The 22395-nt window shown below is 38.8% G+C and overlaps 1 protein-coding gene across 3 annotated transcripts in view; it reads right to left on the reverse strand.

Annotated features, from left to right (window-relative positions):
- PLPP1 (phospholipid phosphatase 1) overlaps positions 1 to 22395 on the reverse strand; it is a 70140-nt gene that overhangs the window by 40811 nt on the left and 6934 nt on the right. Inside the window, exon 2 of one of the 3 annotated variants that reach the window (XM_075020698.1) lies at positions 11340 to 11494. The exons of the other annotated variants lie outside the window; for them this stretch is intronic. Within the exon in view, the coding sequence (XP_074876799.1) occupies positions 11340 to 11494 (155 nt within the window). The remainder of the gene's footprint in view (positions 1 to 11339; positions 11495 to 22395) is intronic. 3 annotated transcript variants of the gene reach the window in all.

Genomic DNA, 22395 nt, shown 5'->3' on the forward strand with positions numbered 1-22395 from the left:
TGCCCTCCCCTTGCGTTGGTATTGTGACAGCATGTCACAACATATCATCAGCTACTTGGTATTTAGCTAACTTGTGCAAGGGACGAGGCAAAAGCAGTGTGCAGTCATGGTGAGGGGACTGTGACTTGTCAACATAATGCTGTGGTGTGTTTCCAACATCATTTATTCAATAAAATACATATGGAATGAAAACTTCATCCTTTGCCTCGCACACATACTAACACCAAGATTCAAGACTGTATATTTGAGAAAAGTGTATTTTTTTTTAGATCTCCAGAATTGGAGAATGAGGCATACACAAATAAGAGTCTCTTATTTACAGGTTTACTTGTTTAAAGTAGGTAGTTTTAATCATGGTAAAGCAGTTGCTCACAAAATTAAGTTCAGCCTAGAAAAACCTTATCACAGCTTCAGCACACCACCACAAATACTTCTGAGCAGAGATACCTGCTCTATGAATAATGGTGTCACAGTGGCTTACTCCTCATTTCCTCCTACCCACCTGAATGTTTCAGCTTCTCAAGCTGGGACGTAAATTTTTCAGAGTGCTGGGGTTATTCAGGTGGGTTTGGGTGGCTTTGTTGTTTTTTTTTTAAAGGCAATTAACCGCTGCTAAATCAGAAATGGAAAGTGGAAATGGTATGCGGATCATGGGAATGAAGTCCCTCATGCAGTGACAACGCATGCTTTTCCATGCAAAGAGAAGCTGCTTGAAATGTGTGCTCACTTCTCAGCAACGTTGAGATTATGATGTAATTAGTCTGTAATTGCTTGCAGCACCTTCCTATATCAAGATCATGTAAACGAAATACCAATAACTCAAAGTTAGGTTTTGTTTTGCTTTTTAAGCAAGTAACAACCAGCTAAAATAAGTTATTAAAATGCCTTCTTTTTCATAATTTCTTTCTACCTCTTTTACTCTATCTGAAACCAATCCCACTTTGCTAATTAAGAAAGAAAATTTTATAAACAGTTTCCTGAAGTCACAACCAGTGAAATTTAGGTAAGATAGTGTAAGTCTTAAAGTTCTAGGTATCTACCTGGTTTGAAGTAACAATCAATTGGAAGAGCTATGCATTGAAATACAATACTGCTGAAAAAGTTTATATAGTAAAATTCATGAAGTGTTTCTTCAGTTCCCCCAACTGTGTAACAGATTTAAAAAGTAATTCCACTAGTCATTTGTCTTATTGCTCCTTCTCGGCACATTTCAGTGCTGAAAGGAGACATGCTCCATGTGGGACTTCAGGACATGGTTTAGTGGGCATGGTAGTATTGAGTTCATGGTTGGACTCGATCTTAAAGGTCTTTTCCAACCCTAAATGATTCTATGAAAGCTTCAGATAAAGGTTTTAACTTCTAAAAAAACAGATTACAGTAAAATTGATCAGATTGACTTAACGCTGGTAAACTGAAAACTAAAATCACGGCACTACAACATTTGTGATTTACCTTTTGCTCAATCCAAAGCAGTTACTAGCCTGAAAAACCATGCCAGTACTGACTTTTGATGCCTTTTTGATTAAAGTACTCTCCAATGTCAATACCTACTCCCTCAGAACATGTTCCACACAGCAGGTTTAATTTACTTCTTTTAAACAAACATGGACTGGCTTCACTATTAGCTGGTGGGAGCTGGGAGAAAAGTAGAAGTCAAACCAGAGGGGTGGCAACTCCTTCGTTTTCTGGCAAGTGAAGCCATTAAGAAAAACTTCTCACAATACTTAGGGTTTTGTTCTGTTTTAAATGAATCTGCAAAGTCTGGTTTTGTCAGATTTTAAATTTAAAAAAAAACACCACCACACTTTGTAAAATCAAATCAAAGTTATTTCAAATATATAGCTTAAGTAGTTTCTGCAGTGCAAGTCTCTCTCCCTCGAAGACAATGCAGACAGAGAAAAATACAGTTTGGCTTTTTCATTAGTACAAGCAGGAGAAACAAGCAGAACTGGCATAAGTGATGGAAGAGGCAAAGTCCCTTACTATAGCAAGTACAGCAGCAGGGTTTCCCTATAGCTGTGTCGTAGTTTAACCCCAGCCAGCAACTAAGCTCCACGCAGCCGCTCACTCACTCCCTCCCATCCAGTGGGATGGGGGAGAAAATCGGGAAAAGAAGTAAAACTCGTGGGTTGAGATAAGAACGGTTTAATAGAATGGAAAAGAAGAAACTAATAATGATAATGATAACACTAATAAAATGACAACAGTAGTAATAAAAGGATTGGAATGTACAACTGATGCGCAGGGCAAATGCTCACCATCCGCCGACCGACACCCAGCCAGTCCCCCCAGCGGCGAATCCCTGTCCCCACCCTCCCAGTTCCTAAACTAGATGGGACGTCCCATGGTATGGAATACACTGTTGGCCAGTTTGGGTCAGGTGCCCTGGCTGGGCATGAGAAGCTGAAAAATCCTTGACTATAGTGTAAACAGTACTGAGCAACAACTGAAAACATCAGTGTTATCAACATTCTTCTCATACTGAACTCAAAACATAGCACTGCACCAGCTACTAGGAAGACAGTTAACTCCATCCCAGCTGAAACCAGGACAAGCTGTGATAGACATGTCAGTTTGTCACCCTGAAGAGATATCATAATTTCAGAAGACAGGAAATAAGTTCTTGTATCACAGTGGCAATTTCCTACATATGAAACCTTGTGGCACAGGAGGACTGAACATGACTGAAGATACCAAATGATATCTGTCTTTATAATGGTACAACTATCATTAGTGTCAAGGTCTTTAACTTCCCAGATACAACTGAGGAGCAGTTTTTAATAGTAGTATAGGAGATTGTGTGCTTCCTTGCCTGAAAATTTATCCACATTAAAGTCTAAAATAGTTTCTCAAGGAAAAGTAGCAAAGATTCAACAACAGCAGATGACTGGGAAAAGAAATGCTGCTTATCTGCCATAGTCACATGTTGCCACAGTAAGTTAAAAGAAATGCCCTGCTTTTTCTACAAATACCCATTTTTCCCCTAAACAATCTACAATTTCTAAGGGGAAAGTTTGGCACATTAGAAAGGATAATTAGTAAAAATTAGTTGGGCTCAGTTTTACACGAAAACAGAAGAAATTGGGGAGTTTAAGTACTCCTTTTAAGTAAGGAGTAGAGATGGCAGAGGGTCATTAAAGGCTCTCTACTGAATACTTCCTGTATGACAGTACCAAAAAGCAACCCTGATGTACACTTCATTTTCCAAGTCAATTGTAAAACAGTGAAGAAATTGCCTAAAGGGTGATGACAACAGGTATGTTAAGAGGAATTATAAGGTTGGGAAGAGGTTACCAGTAGGGTAGCCTCAAGGATAAAGCCAATAAGCTAGTGTTATGCAGTGCATATGCCAGTATCATCAATGAGTAACTAGTAGATGTACTGCTGACAGAGTTGGCAATTCTCTGATACAGTGAAAGATCAAGGTCAGCCAGTTCTGCCTGCAAAACAACTCTTTAAGACTGAAGCAAGAGAATAGATGGAGATTTGTGCAGTAGTGAGTTCAGAGTCATGCACTTGGAGGCTAAACAACTCTGATGAGCTGGGAGAATATGAGGGGAAAATAATGTCTGCTTCCTATGGCTGTTGTACATCAATATAACAGTGTGACCATTAGACAAGCCTTTCTAAAGGCCTTAATGCTTTTAGCCACCTGACAATAATTTCTTCTTAAACAGCAATCAGTCAGAATTTGCAAACATGTTTGGGTTTAATTCATGTCTCTTAAATGCAGACAGAGAAGGACTGCTAAAGTACATTACTCATTACCTCAAAAACGAGAAAAGTAGGGGTTTGCACAGTTCAGCAGAACTTAAGGCCTGTAAATCAGCTAATTACATAGGCAGCAGAGATCAGAAAAAAAAGCAATACTGATCCAACAACCACCAAGAATTAAGGAGCTACAAATACAGCTGGCCATAAAGACATTCATACTGAGGGAGATATATAGGCCTCTGAAACAGCCTTTCAGTCAGAATACAAGAGGTAGAAACAAGTAGCTCGACTGGTAAGTCTAAATATTTTAAACAATTACAGTACTTTTGTCCAATAGTCTGACTCATAAAGCATAATGGATTAGATTTCCTCACAAGCTGAAGTAATTTGTGACTGATTATATTGGGTTTTTTCCCATAAATATCCTGTATAACACAGATCTACTTCTTTCCAAGTTTCTAATCTTGATTAGATTTCTTCACTGTTACCAGGCATGAAGATGATCTCTCCACAGAACTAAAAGCTGATCATTACCACTCCAGTGAAGACAGAGAACATCACACTATATGCTGCCCTCGAGTTGTCCTTTCCACTGTCCTCAGGAAGGACATCACTTGACATTTATCCACACTGTATTTCACCAGCCATGTCATTGTCATCTTTTGTATTTACTGCTCCAAGTACCCAACTTTGCTGCCTCACTGCATACACTCACCTCCAGGGCATTTATGACTATACTGAACAGGGCAGACTCCTGGAGAGATCTACTTGGTACCTACCTTCCTTGTGAAAGCCAGGGAGCACTTACTCCTACCATCCACTTCTCACTTTTGAATAAATTATTTATACATTTAAGGATTCTTCATCTAATCCCATGACTATTTAGTTTCTTAAGATTTTGGTGAAGTAATCATTCGAATGTACAGATCTAAATAATGACATTTTTAAATGCTGCCTTTAGCCTGAGTACACAACCCTCCTGGTATATTAAAGGGATTAGGAAGAGAATAGATGTGCTTCACACCAGGAAACAGTGGATATGTTTCAGACAAAACAGCTTTAATCATCTGTGCTTAAGCACTGGGTAGCAATAGTCTTTCTCCAGAGTTTAGAAACAAAAGAAATTTATAAGATATTTGTCTTTTCTCCCAGTACTTCAAGAAAAGCCACCACCACTTTGTGGTATTATCTAAGGCCAACTTCATTAGTGTAGCTTTAAACCAGAAGGGACACCTAGACTTCTTAAATAAAAAAAAAAACCAAAACGCATAAGTAGTATTTTGAGGTTTAAGTCTCCTTATACCAGAAATTAAGACAGAAAGCACAAGCTAACATTCCCCCTGAATATGCTGTAGAGATTTCATTACTAACTGCATCAGCAAAAACAACCCATAGTATTCATTTGTACAACACTAGAAATTCTGCCTGGAAAAACACGCATTTTGTGAAAGGTTGGTTAAAACTTTTGAGTTCAGTGTTACTCTGTGTAACTGCTCACATTCTATGGGGATTGGTTATGGTATCATACAGCTCTTTGCAGATTAAATTAAGACACTGGCTTCTCCTCAGTACTAGAACAATGCTACTTCCCATTTCTTAAAAGAAGCTGTGAAGTTCAGGAGGGCACCTAGTAAGAAATATGCTTATACCATCACTCCACAGTTCACCAAGATCAACTGCTGCATTTTGTCATTCAGCTTTCTCCAGAAGAGATTGGTAAAAACCATCTCTCTGCATGGACATTTTACTGCTCAAGGCAGAACAGAAAGAGGTACAATGGGGTGAGCCAGAGGAAGGGAATCAGAAGAGGCAGCACAAAAAGGAACTTTCCCCCTCTTTCACTTACTTTCCCTGGTGCTCATCTCTGGTTTCTGGTGTAGTCCCTTCCCTTTTTCACCACCCCCTTGAGTCTCTGGTCTCTAAGTCCTGGATGTCAACATCAAGTTATTGACAACTAGGTATGAGACAAGTAAAAATCTATGCCACAGACTGGGTTTTTTGCTTAAGTGACAAGCCTTTAAATATTTAAGTTGCAACTCCCTCTCCCTATGTTTCTCCCTATTCCATTTTACCCTTTTGTATACTCTACTAAATAATACCTTCAAAAACAACTCAAACCACTGTGATCGCTTAGCTTTCTCATAGTTATGACCAAGCTTCACTCTGCACTTTAAAAGCCCTTGACTGGACCTCCTTCCGCTGTTAGGCTGCCAACTATTTTACTCAGTTTCATACACTGCGTGTGTTCTTCATCCCTGTATTAACAAATGTACCTGAATGACTGAGAAAAGTACAATATTGAGTCCACAGACTTAAGCAAGTTGCTGCAATTTATTTATTTAAAATGAACTGCATCTGGCAGGAGTGATTTGTACAAGTATCAAACTGGAAGTGGTGCTCCTCAGATCCTTCGTCACCTGATTTCAAAGTGAGCCCACCAGAACAACCTCGCCATGGACAGGGGAGAAGTGGGGCTAAAGCTGGATGCAGCAACTGCCATTTCTTAGCCTCTGTCCCCCACAGCACTGATCTCACCCAGGAATTACTCATCAATTCAAAGTGCATCACCCTGCACATTAACCCTTCACATAGTATAAACATGGGTTGTTATTATGTTGGCTTTAAACAGAGTTTGAACAAACACAAATTAGCAGTTTATTCCTCAGAATAAGCTTGGGTTCAGAGATGATATTGATCTGCAGCAGTACAAGATGAATTATCAAGTAGAACTTATGCCAGATTATGACGTTCAACAGCATTGCCCAGAAAGGTTGCCAGTGCCATGAATATACCAAAAAAACATGAAAACATTACTCTCCTCTTGAAAAAGTTTACCAGGTAAGAGGCAAAGTCTTGTTCAGAGCATAATAAAATTACTAATACATAACCTGAAACCTGAAAATTAAGTTAAAGGATGCAAAAGTCCACTCTAGTGTCAAACAGCAGCTTTTAATTTCAATTAGTTGCAGAACTATCAACAGTGGGCTGTAAAGCTTTGACACTGCTGAAAAAAAAAAAAAAGTGCACATGTATCAATCTAACAGTCTCCAATAGGTTTCATTACAGTCCCCTACTTTATCAGCCTCCACCACAGCAGTCACTACATTTGTGTCTCAGGAAATATATGAAATAGCCCAGTAAGTGCTTATGTTGTTAATCAAATAGGTGCTTTCAAGAAAAGTTTCCCTGCAAAATATAACCCTTTCACAAACAGAGCATAAAAGAAGATGAGTTCCTTTTGCCAGAAAAGAAGTCAGTAGATTGCCTCCAAAGTATGATTCTGCTAATCTGTAGGAAGGAAAAGTTACATTGATACATGTGGTAGAAGGAGACATTTCTGAAAACATTAAGCCTAATGCCTAACAGGTTAAAACTGGCACAGGAGCAAAGCTACATAGGTTCCTTTTGCGAAGGCATTGTGATACTGAAGACACTAACCTTTGCCAAACCAAATTTTTTGAAGTAGAAGACAACATGACCTGACCATCTAAATATCTTCTGGATGCATTCAAGGTGGAGAAATTAAGTCCTACAGGCCCATAACATTCGTTTCTCTCAAAGAAGTCCCAAATAGCAGAGCTCATCCCGAAGAAGTGACTTCCTCAAAACTGTTTACTAGTGAACACTTCCCCTGTGAGGAACATCAGGTTTTGCATTACCTGTTTTAGTAGCAACAGTTGTCGCAAACTACTTTGTTCCCCAGAAACTCAGCGCTGCAGTTTGGCTGAGTTAGAAGAACTGAACTCTTGCCCTCTCATAAACCAGTCCATCATATAGAAACTCACCAGTGGGTTGTGTCCCTTCAGTTCCTGAACAGAGCAGCCAGGCAAAGCTTTGGTAGGGAACTACAGAAACCCTGCTCAGAACCCAGCACAGGTAGCAGATGAAACTCAGCAACTCTTGAGCTGCTCTGTTCTTCTGCTCCTTTGGTGAGAAGAATACTTCAGAGAGGTCTCCTTTGCTCTGTGCTTCTCCGTCCCCCAACTGCACCCACCCTTAGATCTAAGAGAAGCTGTATGAGTGTCACTGAGGGCAGCGGTCGTAAGAAGCGAGATGACTGAAGGAAGAAAAAATTGATTGGAGGTGAAGTCACCAGAAAAGACTAACTGAATAGGACACATGCAAACAGGCATGGTTGGACCTCGCTGCAACAGAAAGACACTGACATTAATTTGTCATTTATACTTGGAAGAGCTGATCTCATGCAAACAGCTAAAGACCAAAAATGCCAGACCAAGTACATCATTTTAAAGATTAATTTCAGAATATTCCTAGATCTGCAGTCTAGAGCCACTACCCCCTCTAACTAGTCATGGCTTTTAGACTATTCCGAATTACCTTCTAAACATCTCTAAAAAGACTTGGGAAGGTACAATTATCAGAAAGATCTTCTGAGGTTCTTGAAACATCAGTCATCATAGATGTGTGCTGCTCCAGACACAGGTCTAGACATCTAAAGACATTCATTTTTCCAGAGCACTATCAAGGTTTGTTGACTCTAAGTCTCCAAAAATTATAATACAAAAATTGTGCTTCCCATCCAGACACAGAAGACAATTTGTAAAACTGAGAAGTATCATACTGTGAAGTGGCACTTGGAAAAGAATAAACAAGACTTTCTTTCCCAAACATTTTATTTCCTGGTAAAATGTGGCAATGGGAACAGAAAGAGTTCATTAATGGAACTGTAAATTCTAAGAGCTTTTTTTTTTTTTTTTTTTTAATCCCTGAAAGTTTTTAACACATCTTATAAAGCTTCATAAAATGTTCTGAAGACAAATCAATGTTCAGGCAGCCTAGTTTATTTTATGCAGAAAGAGAATTCTTAATAATGAAGTATCTATTCCTTGCTCATTACCACAGGGTTTGTTGGGTTTTTCTTTTCTTTTAAGTTGTTTTATAATCCCCTATGGGCCTACCCCAACAACTGAACTAGACAAGACCTTTTATTATTATACAGCAAGATGTTCAGGCCATTTCTTACTGCACTCTGAAGACAAGCAAGCTGTTAGTGCAGCAAGGGGCATATGCATAATATTTCAAGCATTTCTGCTTAGATTTCATGAGGTTTAAGGGAGTCAGGACTAAATAACTGGCTCAGCAATACCTATACATTGTTGAATGCTAAGGGGAAGGGCTATAACCACCCTACTACTCAATGAAATCTTTTTTTTTTAATGTTGCAGATGAGTCCTTTTGCTTCCCTTATCTTCCTATTAAAAGTTCTTCTTTCTATTTTGTGATGTGACAAAGCTGAGGTGTAAGTCTTACTTAGGAACAAGTATCCTGTTCGAGGTAGCCTTTAATTAGGGAAGAAAAGTTTGCACAAAAGTGCAATTTATCAACTCTTATTTGCCTAGTATTAGACCCAATTTTTACCATCCATTCCTTCATTGAGAAGCCTGTTCCTTTCAAGAAAGTCTCACAGGGGATAACACTTTTTACTAGATGTGGGATAATCAGCATTACTGCCCAATAAGCTTTCATGAGCCAGCTGTGTCCCTGCTGAGGATATTGACTCTGGAACATACTACTTCCAAAAACTTAAGCTGCCTTGGAAAAAGTCTCAAGCCTCCACTGAGTCAGTCCAAAACAAAAACCAGTCTGAATGTCAGATTCTCATATTCCCAGACCGATCAACTTTCCCATCCATTTTTAATAAAGACAAGCCTGAAGCTAGAAAGCATTCAACTGCAACCCACTTTCAGCTCAGCAAGTTGTAATAACTCAGATATCATACTCCCTAGTTATACAGCTCACCCTAGCTCTAAGTTTTCAGTAGCCATAAGTGATTTTTCACCTCTTGCATGAAGGTAAAGAGTTCCCTGAATCTAAAATTGAGACTAAGAAAGCCAGTTAGGTTAACATGTTAACTACACAGAGCAGTAACATACACACTACAGTGATTACTTTCTCACTAGATTCCAGAAAACCTGTGCTGCTTTAAGGTTTGTAAAATATTCAGACTGAAGAAAACTGATATGGATAGCCTGTATTGTTGTTACATAACTACAAGTGCTTCAGAATATTTTTTTTATTTTTTTTTTTTTAACCTCTCAACATGGAGGCCAGAAGTGATTGTTCCAATTATATACTCCAATCCCCGGCACAAAGACAGGCAATAAAAATTCACTGTGTGAATCCTCAAAAGTACCATAGAAAAAAAATATCAGAACAGACTATCATCACTGGCAAGTCAAATTCAAAGTTATAATTTTAGATAACTTGGCAGTTAAAGTTACAATAGCTGTCCACACCACTCCTTAAATGTTTACGCTTTTGTGTAAATTAGCTATAAGTCAGATGTTTCTCCACTGCTTTAAAGCCAGAAAAGGAAAAAAAAAAAAGCATCTCAGTTGACTTTATTACAGGAACTTCTTCAAATCTAAAAATGGAAGATAAAAAAAATCAAGCAATTCAACAGATTATCTAACTGCATCTGAAATGCCTCTTTAGAAGTCCAAAATTGCACAGAGCTGCAATTGCTAGTTTACTTGTGCACATATCAATTAAGGTACACATGAACCCTACTGGAAAATAAATTTTCCTGAAGTTGTGCTGAAGACATATGTCAGTACATGTAAAAATTACAAACTTCAGACTATTTTCCCCAGAAGTGAAACTACGCTAATGATAACTGTTGTGTCTACCTTCTATTTACTGATTAGGACTAATGCATGCTCTAACAAATAAGCATCTAAGGGAAAACTAGAGTAATGCATATGGAGGTTCTGCAGATTTCTGTTTACTTGTTTTAAATGACTGCTTCCATCCTTAAACCAATTTAATATATACTTCTTATGATTAATTCAGCATATACATTTATCAGCAGACCAAAGATTATGACCATCTCTAATATAGTTTGGTCAATCACTGCAGGCAGAAACAACAAGATTTATTTTCATGTTCAAGACTATTCTGAATAGTTACATTTTGGTTTTCTAAACAAGCTCAAACCTTACTAAAAGCTCAAATACAATCAGGCTTAAAATATTGTTAGAAAAAAACTACTGAAGAGTTAAATTGTTCTTTGTAAAAATCATGTGGTCTTGAAAACACTGAGCCTCTTTTCTACAAGCAACTAGATTTTGAGCCTCTGTATCCCATTTTGAAAGGTTTAAAGAGTCATCACATTTTTTTTAAACCTAAGAAAACCCACTGAGTCTAAATTAGACTTATTTCTCTAGAAAGTATATGGAAGCAACAGTCACTAGTTACAGGTTTGTGCACTCGACTACAGTGGAAGTTTTAACATCACAAGTGTTTAAGTTATCAGACTAACCCATTCTGAACAAGAGATGTATTCATTCCATAGCATTTTGGAAGCCTGTAGCATTCTTCTCCCCAATGACAGAAGCCTAGACTAACTAATACAATTTAAATCCTCATCTCCATTTTTTCTGCTCCTAAAACAAATGAGATTAGTGATACTAGCTGTTACAGATTGGTTCCAGATTTTCTGTGCAAACAGAAAGTAGCAAAGGTACCTTTCACATGCATATGACTATAAATACATGGGGTTTTGCCTATATAGACTGTCTTCAACTCACAGTCACAGTGCTGAACTCTTGGAAGGCATACATTTTACTCCCATCACCAAAGCTCCCTATATATTAGCTACTTACAGAGAAAATGGGCAGGGTGAACCCCACTGTGTAGAGGACAGTGGATGTGATGGTACTGTCATGGAACGGATACTTGATGCTGTCATCATTACAGAAAAAGCCTCTCTGATACGGTTTTATTTTGGCCAAGTTTAGAACACCAAGGGGTAAGCCAGCTGTTGGGGGAAGGAAAACAAAAAACAAAAACAAGAAATACATGTGGTTAAATCAAAAAAAAAAAATCATTTTTAAACATGCACGGAGGAAGCTACCAAACATGCAAAACTCAAGTTTCCTAAGTATCATGCAATGCACACACTTACCAAATCCTGTTTATAGAAATTTATCTCTTCTAGAAATCTACTTCAGAAGGACTCTGAGGTTGCCCACCAGATACAGAAGTTAAGAATAGACTTCAAAGTCCTTTCATCAGTAAGGTGAGTTGCCACACACTGAGCCAAGATTACACTTAAGGAAAGCATTTGCCACCCACATGACTGAATAGTTCTTGAGGGCAGGCTGCCTTTTGTACCCCCTCCTTCGCCACCACCCCATGACATTGCCTTGTATCTGAATTACCAGCCTTGTTCTATACACTATAATCTGGTTAGTGTTTACAGAGAACAAGACAAAAATACATACAGATTTTGTTGTAGTTCGGGGTTTAAAAGATTTCATGCAAGTAGTTTTCATGCAGGTAAGGGGAACAAGAAAACTGCAGAGACACCAACAGGAAACAGGGACAGTGAATGGACTGCATCTGAAGGTACCGAGATTTGTACTTTAAGAGTTGCATTTACACAGCTTTTGCACACTTTGGAAGATTTCTGCATGAAAATAACTAAGTTATTAACATGCAAACTGAAACCTGGGTACAAGTGATAGCTATCTGAACTTACACTGTGTGACATATTACCTATTTCCTCTCTTAAAAGGTCACTTCCACTATACTGGCAGTCATGCCAAAGAAGCCATCAAGGCCTCTGACAATTACATTCAGGTCTGTAACTTATTTCTGACAAGAAGAATCAGCTAGGGAATAGACATTTGCGGGAGCAGTGACCTCAGGAAACCCAAGTTTGTCATTTTACTCTACTTTTTCATCCCCCCCATTTCCTTTGGTCCCCTGAGCAAGTAACAGATGGGCAGTGGATAAATTAGGCAATGCTGTAAGAATTGCAAAATCCCCAAACAAAAAAAAAAAAGTAGATTTTGGTTTAAAACAAGGTAAAAAAGGGCAAACCAAACTTTCTACTTTCCCCAACATCCATGCAATATGCAATTCTGCATATAGACACTCTATATGTAAATGAGATAAGTGCAATTATTGAAGCAGAAAAGACTACTCACGATATAAACAAACTGCTGTACTAAGAACAAAAAACATTTCAGTGAAGTTCATGTGATGAGAGATTGCTTTGATTTCTGGTGACACTTTTTAAGACTATCAGATAAGTCACTTAAAGGGGTTTTAAATAAGCTTATTTCTACATACTTCATTAGAAGAAAAGACATCAAGAGTGAAACGGTAGAAACAGAATGATAAATCCTGGCCCCTTCTTTGGGCTGCTAAGCCACAGTGCAGAAGCTCGCGAAGTGCATATTGAAACTGTGTATGTACTTGGTAAAACCCCAACTCCTCTTCTAAGAAAATTGCTATGGTCACAGAAGGCAGTTTGCCAGGAATTTAAAGCCTCCTATGGAGCAGAGAGGAATTTTTTCCACATAACAACCAAAATCCTAAGGACTGTTCACTGCCTTTACAACTAGGGATGCTAATGCAGCAAAGCACTTCAGCAGATGCTTACCATCGCTTACAGCAAAACTGAACAACAATGCGAACAGCACCACGCTTGTTCAACTTTAAGCACAAAGTTATTCATGAAGTAGGATGACATACCTTCCAATCAACTGCATCTCAATGGTCTCCCTCCCTCCTCTGCTTTAATGATTGAGAAAAGAGCTACAGCTTGACAGAACGCAGATGGCAGAAGTAGCCAAAACAGAATAATCGCAGCCCTTCAAATACAAAGGGGGCCACACTGAAGACCTTGGAAAGTTCACTGGGATCTAAGGACATTGCTGTACGTTCACATGTCTGGAGCCAATTTTCAGCTCCACTCAAGGCTATGGCAAGATTCCACTAACATAAGTCAGAGCCCACGTTTCCTGTCTTTACCTCTGCTATGGCATACCCAGAGTCAGGATGATTGAGTGGCAAAGCCATTACCTATTTGATACAATCCTATCTTCTCAAAGAGGTCACCAGATTTTCACATGTGGAAATACCACATTCTCATGGTTAATTTAAACAGCAGCTTGTGTTTTGCAGAAGTTGACTACTTAACAGACATACCTCTGTTTTCCAAGAAAATTGCTACAACTCAACACCAAGAATTTTTCTGTTTCATCCAATTACATTTTCAGCCTTCTAGCTCAACCTTTTTTAGCCAATATTGCTCAGTTTTTAGAATAAGATTTTGAGGTGTTTTGCTTTGGTTTTGTTTCTGGGTTTAAATTCATTAGGACAGGCTATTTTGTTCTTATCAGCTGAAGTATGATCTCTAAGTGCTCCAGTTCAGAAACTACAGGACACTGAAGCAATTCACTTGCAAACACGACAGAGTTCTTAGCTCAAAAATTCCAAATTTCTTGCCACCAAAGTAGACAGATTTACAGTCATGGGTCATGTGTTTTTGTCAAGGAAGATTTCTTTAGGAACTGGAAGGGAGCTATTACATTAGTGTACATGAAAAAGAGAAAGTACCCTACATTTCACAAGCAGTCTTTTAAGCCTACCAGCAAAACAAACAACCAGTTTGAATATGAAGGGGGTTTTTTTTGTTGTGTAACTGCAGCAGGAGAGAATTACTCGCTCTGTAACTTAGTTAAGGCAGAAGCTTGAGGGCTTTTATTTTTTAATTAGGGAGAATTCCTGACAGTAAGTGTTATGTGCTCAGTTTTCATTAAACAAAGAGGAAAGGAGCTCAAGATTTAATTTAAGCTTTCTTTTCTTCCCATTAAATAGTCTTCTTTATGTGAAACTTTTTTATAAAAACTAGTTCGAGAGAACTTTTACATAACCAGCAGTTATCCAAATTTTTTCTGATGCCTATACATTTAAATATTTCTTCGTACATTTTTGTTCCTTTTACATCTGTTTCATTGAAAGAAAAGGATGCACCTTTTTGTTAAATCAAATTGATTTGACTACATTATGCAATGCTTAGAAAGTACTTTAAAAGTGTGTAAACTAGAGTTGGAATTTAGAAATATGTTTCTACTTTCAAACTTGAGATATTCGGAAGGGGGAGAAGAGGAAAAGCAGCAAAGGGGTCAGATGAGGAGAGTTTCACCAAAGCCACTGCAAAATTCATTTGTATAGTCCATAGTAAAAGAATACGAGAACCTGGAAGTTGGTTATACATCTTACACTAACTGTCCATTACCATTTTTTACATCACTGTTAGAATTCCAACTGCAATCTAAATGATGCACTGCTTTCCAGCAGTGGAGTAGAAGACTATGTGAAATGGTGTTTAGTTGAATGTTAACCTACCCCAAACAAGTAGTAGCATTTTTACTATTGCTTATTTTACAGGGAGAGGAGACAACACTTAGTATATGTAAGCAAACAATCCTGAAGTTTTCACTGTAAGAAAAAAAAAAAAAAAAAGAAAAAAACCCACACTAATGTACATAACAGGCCAGTATTGCCATCACAGGGGCCAAGCATCTCCATGACCTTTAAGCAGGGTGATTGTACACTAGAATTCTGAGGAATGCACACATGTTCAGTTTCATTAGCTTCTACAAACTGGAGGAAAGGGTGACCAAGACCTAGTTAAAGATTACAAGGCTAAAATGCAATCTTGTAGATCAACTCTCATGCTTTGTCCTCTTCACAAAGTACCTCCTCTTTCTTTTTACCTAGCCAGTACCAGCAGTAACCTCTGAGGGTGCTCTTGTGATCTAGGTAACTTTGTATCTTAAGGGACCATAATGGCTCAGCTGTTATTCATATTCTCTAAAGCACCTTCAGCTGTAAAAAAAGACTGTTCCTTGAAGTTCCCCATGCTTCAGACTTAGAATTGGAGTTTCTCTCTATTTTCCATTAAAATTTGTCTAGTTGATCTTGTCAAGGACTAGTGACCAACAGGTTCTGGGCCGTTTTGCTAGGTAGTAGCAAGAAACAGCAGTCCTCTGATCTGGTTTCTCTCCCCTTTCATTATAGAAGGAAAACAATTTGATCACTCAAGTGCTCTGGAACTGGCCCATCCAAGATCTTGTAAAAGACTGGGAGGCAATTCTCCTGTAATGCTCATGCAAACAGACTCTGGCTAAGCCCAAAAGCTACAGCAGTAGTAACAAACTTGAACAGGAAAAGAGACTGCAGAGATTTGAAGCCTTTATCTATGAAAGAGAGGTGAAAGCTTCACATATATGGACAAGAATAAAAGTGCACAGGAAGGAAAGGGAGAGGAGAGAGGCAAGTCTGATACTTGAATTACTGAGCAGGGGATGCAGGGAAGGAACAGCCTTAAGTTTTTGGCTAGAACTGTACAACAGGGCAACAAACATTTGTACAGAGTGAAGCAAAGCTAGCTGAAATAGTTACATGGGGCTATGCTGAGTTCACAAGGAGTTTGCAACTCTAATTTGTAGGTTCAAGCCAGTTGAAGTGTAGTTTCCATTGAAAACCTATGGATAATTCATAGCAATATCAACAGCCTTCAGGGAACTCGTATTTAATCAGATCTGGCTGGACGACACAGCATGGCACAAAAGCCTGTAAGGAAGAAAGGGAAGTCCAGGGTGGGAGACTAGGCAAGAAGTCACTGTGAGAATGGTTCTCCACCCATAGAAAGGGAGTATCAAGAAAAAACAATACCCAAGGGAAGGGGGAGGAGAAGTCTTCCTTTGGAAAAAAGAAAATAAACCAAAAATCAACAAAAAACCACAAGACTGTTTAATGAAAAAAATGTCATTTGTTACATTTTAAATAATTTTTTTAAAGATGAAAACAAAAAAAGTAATTTAAGTTCCACAATTTATCCTACAAATGGAAGCACTGGACACCAAACTATGATCTTTTTACAACGTGTGAAACACTGCACTATTACTCTGATTTGTGGCATTTATCACACCTATAACTTTAGAGTTAGGTGCTTAAGTTTGGAGGCATAAGGAGTTGGATTCTGATACTCAGGTGTCCATTTGGCTTTGCTAGCAAGCTGCATGGGATATTTTTCCCTAAACAGGGAAAAAACAGCATTTATAGCTGAACTAGCCTCTTTTACAGCTGGCAGTTGCCATAAATACTTATGATCAACAGGGAATATTGTTCAAGAGGAGGTAGCTTCAAGGTCTAAAAATACTGTGTGTTCTACTTAAAATTTAGGAACATTTTCCTAATTAAGTCTATGGACACAGTTTTAGATAGGTCTTCCATTTATAAACTATTTAAGTCTTATATCTGAAACAAAAGAGAGTCTTGAAGCTTTTAATCGTTCCAAGTTATACTGTACCATCTAGTTCAGAACCAAGTGTGGTGCTCAAAAAACCTGGCTATGCTTTCAAGAGCACCTCAAGACATCCTAGACTGTCCTGCCCTTCTCCCACCTCTAGCCATCCACTGCTATCCCCTTCCTTGTCACAGCACTAGGTTTTCACACCAACCTGTCCAAAAAAAGAAAAAGCCCATGCCCACACAACATAGGTTCTTCAGGAGCACTTCCTCATCTGGCCAAGTGCATGACTCTTAGAGCCAGTGTAAAGGACAGAATAGGAACATGTAGCCAAGGGTGTGGAATAAGGGAGAACAAGGACGGTCTAGCCATAGTTTCAGATCAGCTTAAACACCTTGTGAAATTGTTTCCTGGTCAGTGGTGCCGCCTTCTCCAGTTTTAAGCAGTTCAAAGGAATGCACTATTTTTTGTAAACATCCCTTAACTAACCCCAATTGGCCTTCTCATCTGTGGAAGCAACCAAATCTTCACTTGAGGCTCTGTGCCATCTTAAAAACTTGTGCTGAATTGGTGTTTCAAGTTCTCCAAGACACACAAGACTCCTACCTGGTCCTCAATCAGGAAGTTCTTCTCATTTAAACAAACAAATATCTAGAAACTGGGAGAAAGACAGTTACCCTTAAGGGAGCCTATGGAAAAGAAGAACATTCTAGCTTGATTATTAACCAAAGCTTTTTCCTCATCCTGTACTGAACTCACAAGTGCTAATTAAGAGAAACTGTACTAGACTAACATGAGACTGAGAAGAATTTTTATATTTCTCTATACTTATCCTGAAAAATAGACTCAATGCATTCTGTACTTGATGTGCTGGCAGAAAGACAGTTTCAGCTTTTGTAAAGAAATCCACAATCTACAGTTAAGTTGTGGGGTGTCAAGCATGAATTCTGGCTGTATTGTAGAAATAATCTCTGTAAAACAACAGCAAATGACAGCCTCAAAAAAGCTCAGTTATTCAGCTAAAGGCTGCTCATTTAAGAAAAAGGTACTTTTCATAGCTTACATACTTATTAGAGAGATGATGCTGTTAAATAACCCCACAGACAGATAAATAGCATCATTCTGAGCTGAACCTATAAAACTGGTAATTACTACTGAGGGCAACGGAAAATTTAAGCTCTCCCACTCTTACACATTTATTTTTGCTTTTATTTTCAGCCAGGACAACCATGTTTGCTTTGCTGCTCATTTTGTAATGTACAGTCTGGGGGAAGGTAGTATGCAAGAGATTTAAAGAAACTGAGACAGGTCAACCTCACGCTGCTGGGAGCACCTGTAAAAGAGTGTTCTTTGCAGAAAAGCAGATGTGCTGAAAATTTTTTTCCACAAGTAGTCAAGAGAAAGAATCAACACCTCTTAGACAGGAGGTTCTGGGAATACAGAAAACTACTAAGAGAAAGAAGAGATTAAAAAAAATAAGGAAGTGTTTAGATTTTTGACACCTAGAGGTGAGGGATGTATAAGAGAAAAATCAATATATTTATTTTCAGTAGCTGGGGTGAGTGGGTAGCCCACAACTCACCTCCTAGCCACTTTAAAGGACTTTATCTTACTTTTCTACCCCAAGGAATGCAAAATATTCCTAATAACAGCACACTGATTGTTCTGATAACACCAGAAGCTGTGCTAGGTTTCAGTAAACAGGATATATGTATTTAAAAGCATGAACTACATTCTAATCTCTGTTACTATTCCACTTGCAGCTATACACTACTTATATTTTTATTTTTTTGCTGATCTATGATTTGGCTAGCAGAGAAGCCATATCAGCAACCTGGGCCAGCTGACAACAGTTTCACTGAACAACTGCCTCCCAATGCATTACACTTTTGACTGAGCCAAGGCAAGGGTAGTGGAGGCAGGAAGCGAAGGAAACCTTCCTCTGAGCTGGACCAGCCTTGATAATGAAGAGTGCAATTTCTAGTCCAGTCATTTACTAACAGAACTACATCATACTCTAGTTTCTCCGCATTCAACAGTTTATTACTACGTGGGAACACTAGTTCAGTTATCTACATTTCCAATCCATTAAAACAAGTCACAACACTTGTTTAAAAATATTCATATAGGACAAGCGTATTCTCCCTCATATCTATATTTCAATCAAAAGAATGGACTTTTAGAAACACTAAGTACCTCTTAGTCTAAAAGCCATGCAATTGCCTCTCCTGTGAGCATTTACAGAAGTACAAATACAAAATAAAAAATACAGAGGCAAGACCGTAATATATCCTAGCCTGCTCTATTACTTTCACTGAGAAAAATATGCTGCTCAAGCAAGCCAGTCGCAGGTCACAAGCAAAGGCTGTGCCCTGTGCTCTGCTCTGTTCCGGGGGCAGAGAAGGTTGAAGTTAGACCAGCCGATCGACAACCACCTGGAACTCATTAGCAGTTCACCCAGTGGGGCAGAGGCCAATTGCCCTCACTACTGACAGACCTAAGATTTAAGACCCTCAGACTAATAACCAAAGGACACTAGAGGTGGGAGGAGGATGGAGAGGTCAGCAGCTCCTTGTGTTGCAGTGCTGCTCATGGGGTGGCGTGGGGAGGAATCCAGCTGGCTGCAGCCACAGCAAGCGAGAGTGACTTCTCCCACTATAACCCTTCCTGTTTAGGGGAAATTAAATATTTAATCACTGCTTGCATTATGTGCTCAGTATTATGTTCACTGTTAAAGGCTTTGACTGTATTGTCTACAGAATTAAAGAGCCCACAGATACAAAACTCTGCACACACCCCCAAGGATCAAGATCTACTACACACAATCCACCTAAAGCACTGGGCTTACAGGCAGGGAAAACAATACAGCAAAAGAAACTGATAAAGGCCAGCCGTTGCCAAGGCAGGGAGGGATTATTTCTTTTTTTATTGCAGGTGACACCAGCTCTGAATGTCATTTAAGACCAGTGCTCTTTGAAACTCACTCCAGAAGTTATAAATATTTTTCCATTTTAATCTCTGTTTTGTGGAAGTGCACAGCAAAAAGCTTTCAGAGTATTTCATATACAGCTACACGCCCTAAACTGAAATACCATTTAGTCTCTAGAAATATAAGAGGCTATTAGTTGTTAGGAGGGTAAATGCTCATTTTCCAGTAAGTCTTACAGGCATAACAATATTTTACTTAAACAGTCTTCAAAGTCAGGCCTTAAAATGGCAGTGCTACAGAGGGACTCAGAATTTCCACAAGATTGTCTACCTTGTCATCCACCAGAACGTCATTTTATACTGTACACACTGCTGCATGCCACCATGTTTAAGAGGACTATTCTTAGTTATCAGAACCACATTTTTTCATGGTACACTGAAGTCTGTAGTGTCTAACAGTACATTTTGAGAACATAAGCTCTGTATTAAGCTAGTTCTAGTTTAAATAGAATTTTAAAAGGAAAAATGAGAACACCCTATATATTTTAGAGCTATCAAAGCAATTGTTTTGTCCTGACTCAGAAGACCTTCTGAGAAGTTAATTTAACCAGAGTTTGTAAAAAATATTTATACAACATTGCCCTTGACACTTGAGTATAATGAATAATGTCACAGCATAGAAAGTATTCCAGTACTCCTACGATAGAACAGCTGTTGCCTTCCAGTTTCAGTAAAAATTATCAGCATTAGATTTGTGATCTTAGTTTCTATATATTAATGATTAGAGATTTCATTTCCTCGTGTTGATGACTGGAATCTTAAGATTCAAGAAGAAATGGGAAGAATGACAAGTCTGCAAGCAGAAACAGTAACCTTACTTCCACTCCCAGGATCTCCATCACCATTAGACCCAGCCACCATACCGGCTTGGAGTATTTTAACTGAATACTAATACTGCAGTATAGGGTCACCTAACAAAACAAAATCAAAGCCTTAATTTCCCTGAGTCAGCAAAAAGCTACAGAACTCACTCAAGAAACAACAAGAAAAGGAGACACTAAGATGATTTTTGGAATTCTATGGGCAACAGTTCCTGACTGGAGCTATTTGCAGGGCTCAATCTCACTGCCTCCCTTCTGTATCTCAGCATTAAATGCCCTCTTGACCCCTTAAGGGCCATATATGCTCCCCTTTAAGTCACTGCACTTCAGAAGGTTCCCTGGTTATAATTAGAAGTTTATTCCCTCAGGTCTTTCCACCACTAGCTTCCAAACCAGCCCCTTCAGCTTAAGGTAAGTACAGTCCATTAACCTTCAGACACCTTAAAATAAGGTGGATCAGCTTAGGTATGTATGTGTTCCTTATCATCCCAGGACTCCAGTTTCAGAGAATATTGCACCTACTCTTAAGTTTCAGTGACTCAGTCATCTAAGACTCAGTCAGAACAGGCTTACAGTGATCTGTAGATTTGCCATAACACAACAAAGTCAAAGGGATGAAAATGCACTAAGATTAATTTGAGGAAAAAAATCCACCTTATTCTGAGAGGCAGAAGCTACCAGAGATGCTGAAATTTGAAACATAATCCCTTCTATGTTTAAGGCAAAAACTGAGCAAAACTCCTGTTTGGTGCAGTTTCCTCCTTCCCTAGGAAAGGGATGATGTAACAAGAACCTATGACCCTTCTTCTATACCAGGGACGGCTTGCTAACACCTCGAAGCTACCTCATGAGATCAGACAACCTCCATGTGGCCCCTCTGAAAGCTTCATGATTAGCAATGGCAACCAAAGGGGAGGAGGCAATAAAATCTAGGCTAGGTCTAGCAAGATCCAGTTTCAGCAGCATCATCACAGAAGTAAGGCTGTATTGACATGGCTCCTGCATACCTTTGGCTCCATTTAGTAGAATTAGGGTTTGTAGCCATTCCAAGATGGTTGCCCTCACCTGACATACTTGCCTTTTTAAATTTAAAATAAAAAAAGCTTTATTTTCCTGTTGCCAGATAATCAAGATGCCACACGAGCAGATGCCAAAACCTGTGTTGAAGTACAATACAAATTAAACTGACACTTCTGAGTCGGACTGCTTCTTGGTCACAGCTTTTGAAAGACAGATCAGCAAAGCCTATAACAGAGCAAGACCAGCCTATTAACGTTTCTTGTACTGGTTGTTTCAAATCCTGTGACTCAATGTGATAACTAAAAAAGTGTTGGATAAGTGCACCAGATAGTTTCAACATTATTTTTCTGTATCATATTCTGCTGAAGAAGCTTACTTGGGTCTATTTTTGGCTTCTATATGAACTAGCAGTCTTGATTTTAAACGCTGGACCTGACTGTGCTAGAAGGACTCAGGTACCAGAGAATCTGTCAAAAGTAGTTTGAAAGACACAGTGCAAGTTTATCAATAGACAGCCTCTAGTTCTGTGCCTCTGAGATTAGTCTCGTAACTTGGAAAGGAAAATTCCTCCCAGAAGGTGTGTCAACTCATTAGCAGTTGATATGAGAAGAAGATCTTAATACAAGCGGCACTGTTTTCTTCCAGTTTTTAAACTGCAGGACTACACCACTCAGGATGGAAAATAGCTGGTGTGTCTACTCACAGGTGGGACTGAGAGGTCTATTGCTGCAGCTGAACTGATTAGTATTTCCTGATGTAGCAGCAACTATATTGTTCCAA

This window comes from Buteo buteo, chromosome Z (genome assembly GCF_964188355.1).
Source record: "Buteo buteo chromosome Z, bButBut1.hap1.1, whole genome shotgun sequence".
NCBI classification, from domain to species: Eukaryota; Metazoa; Chordata; class Aves; order Accipitriformes; family Accipitridae; genus Buteo; species Buteo buteo.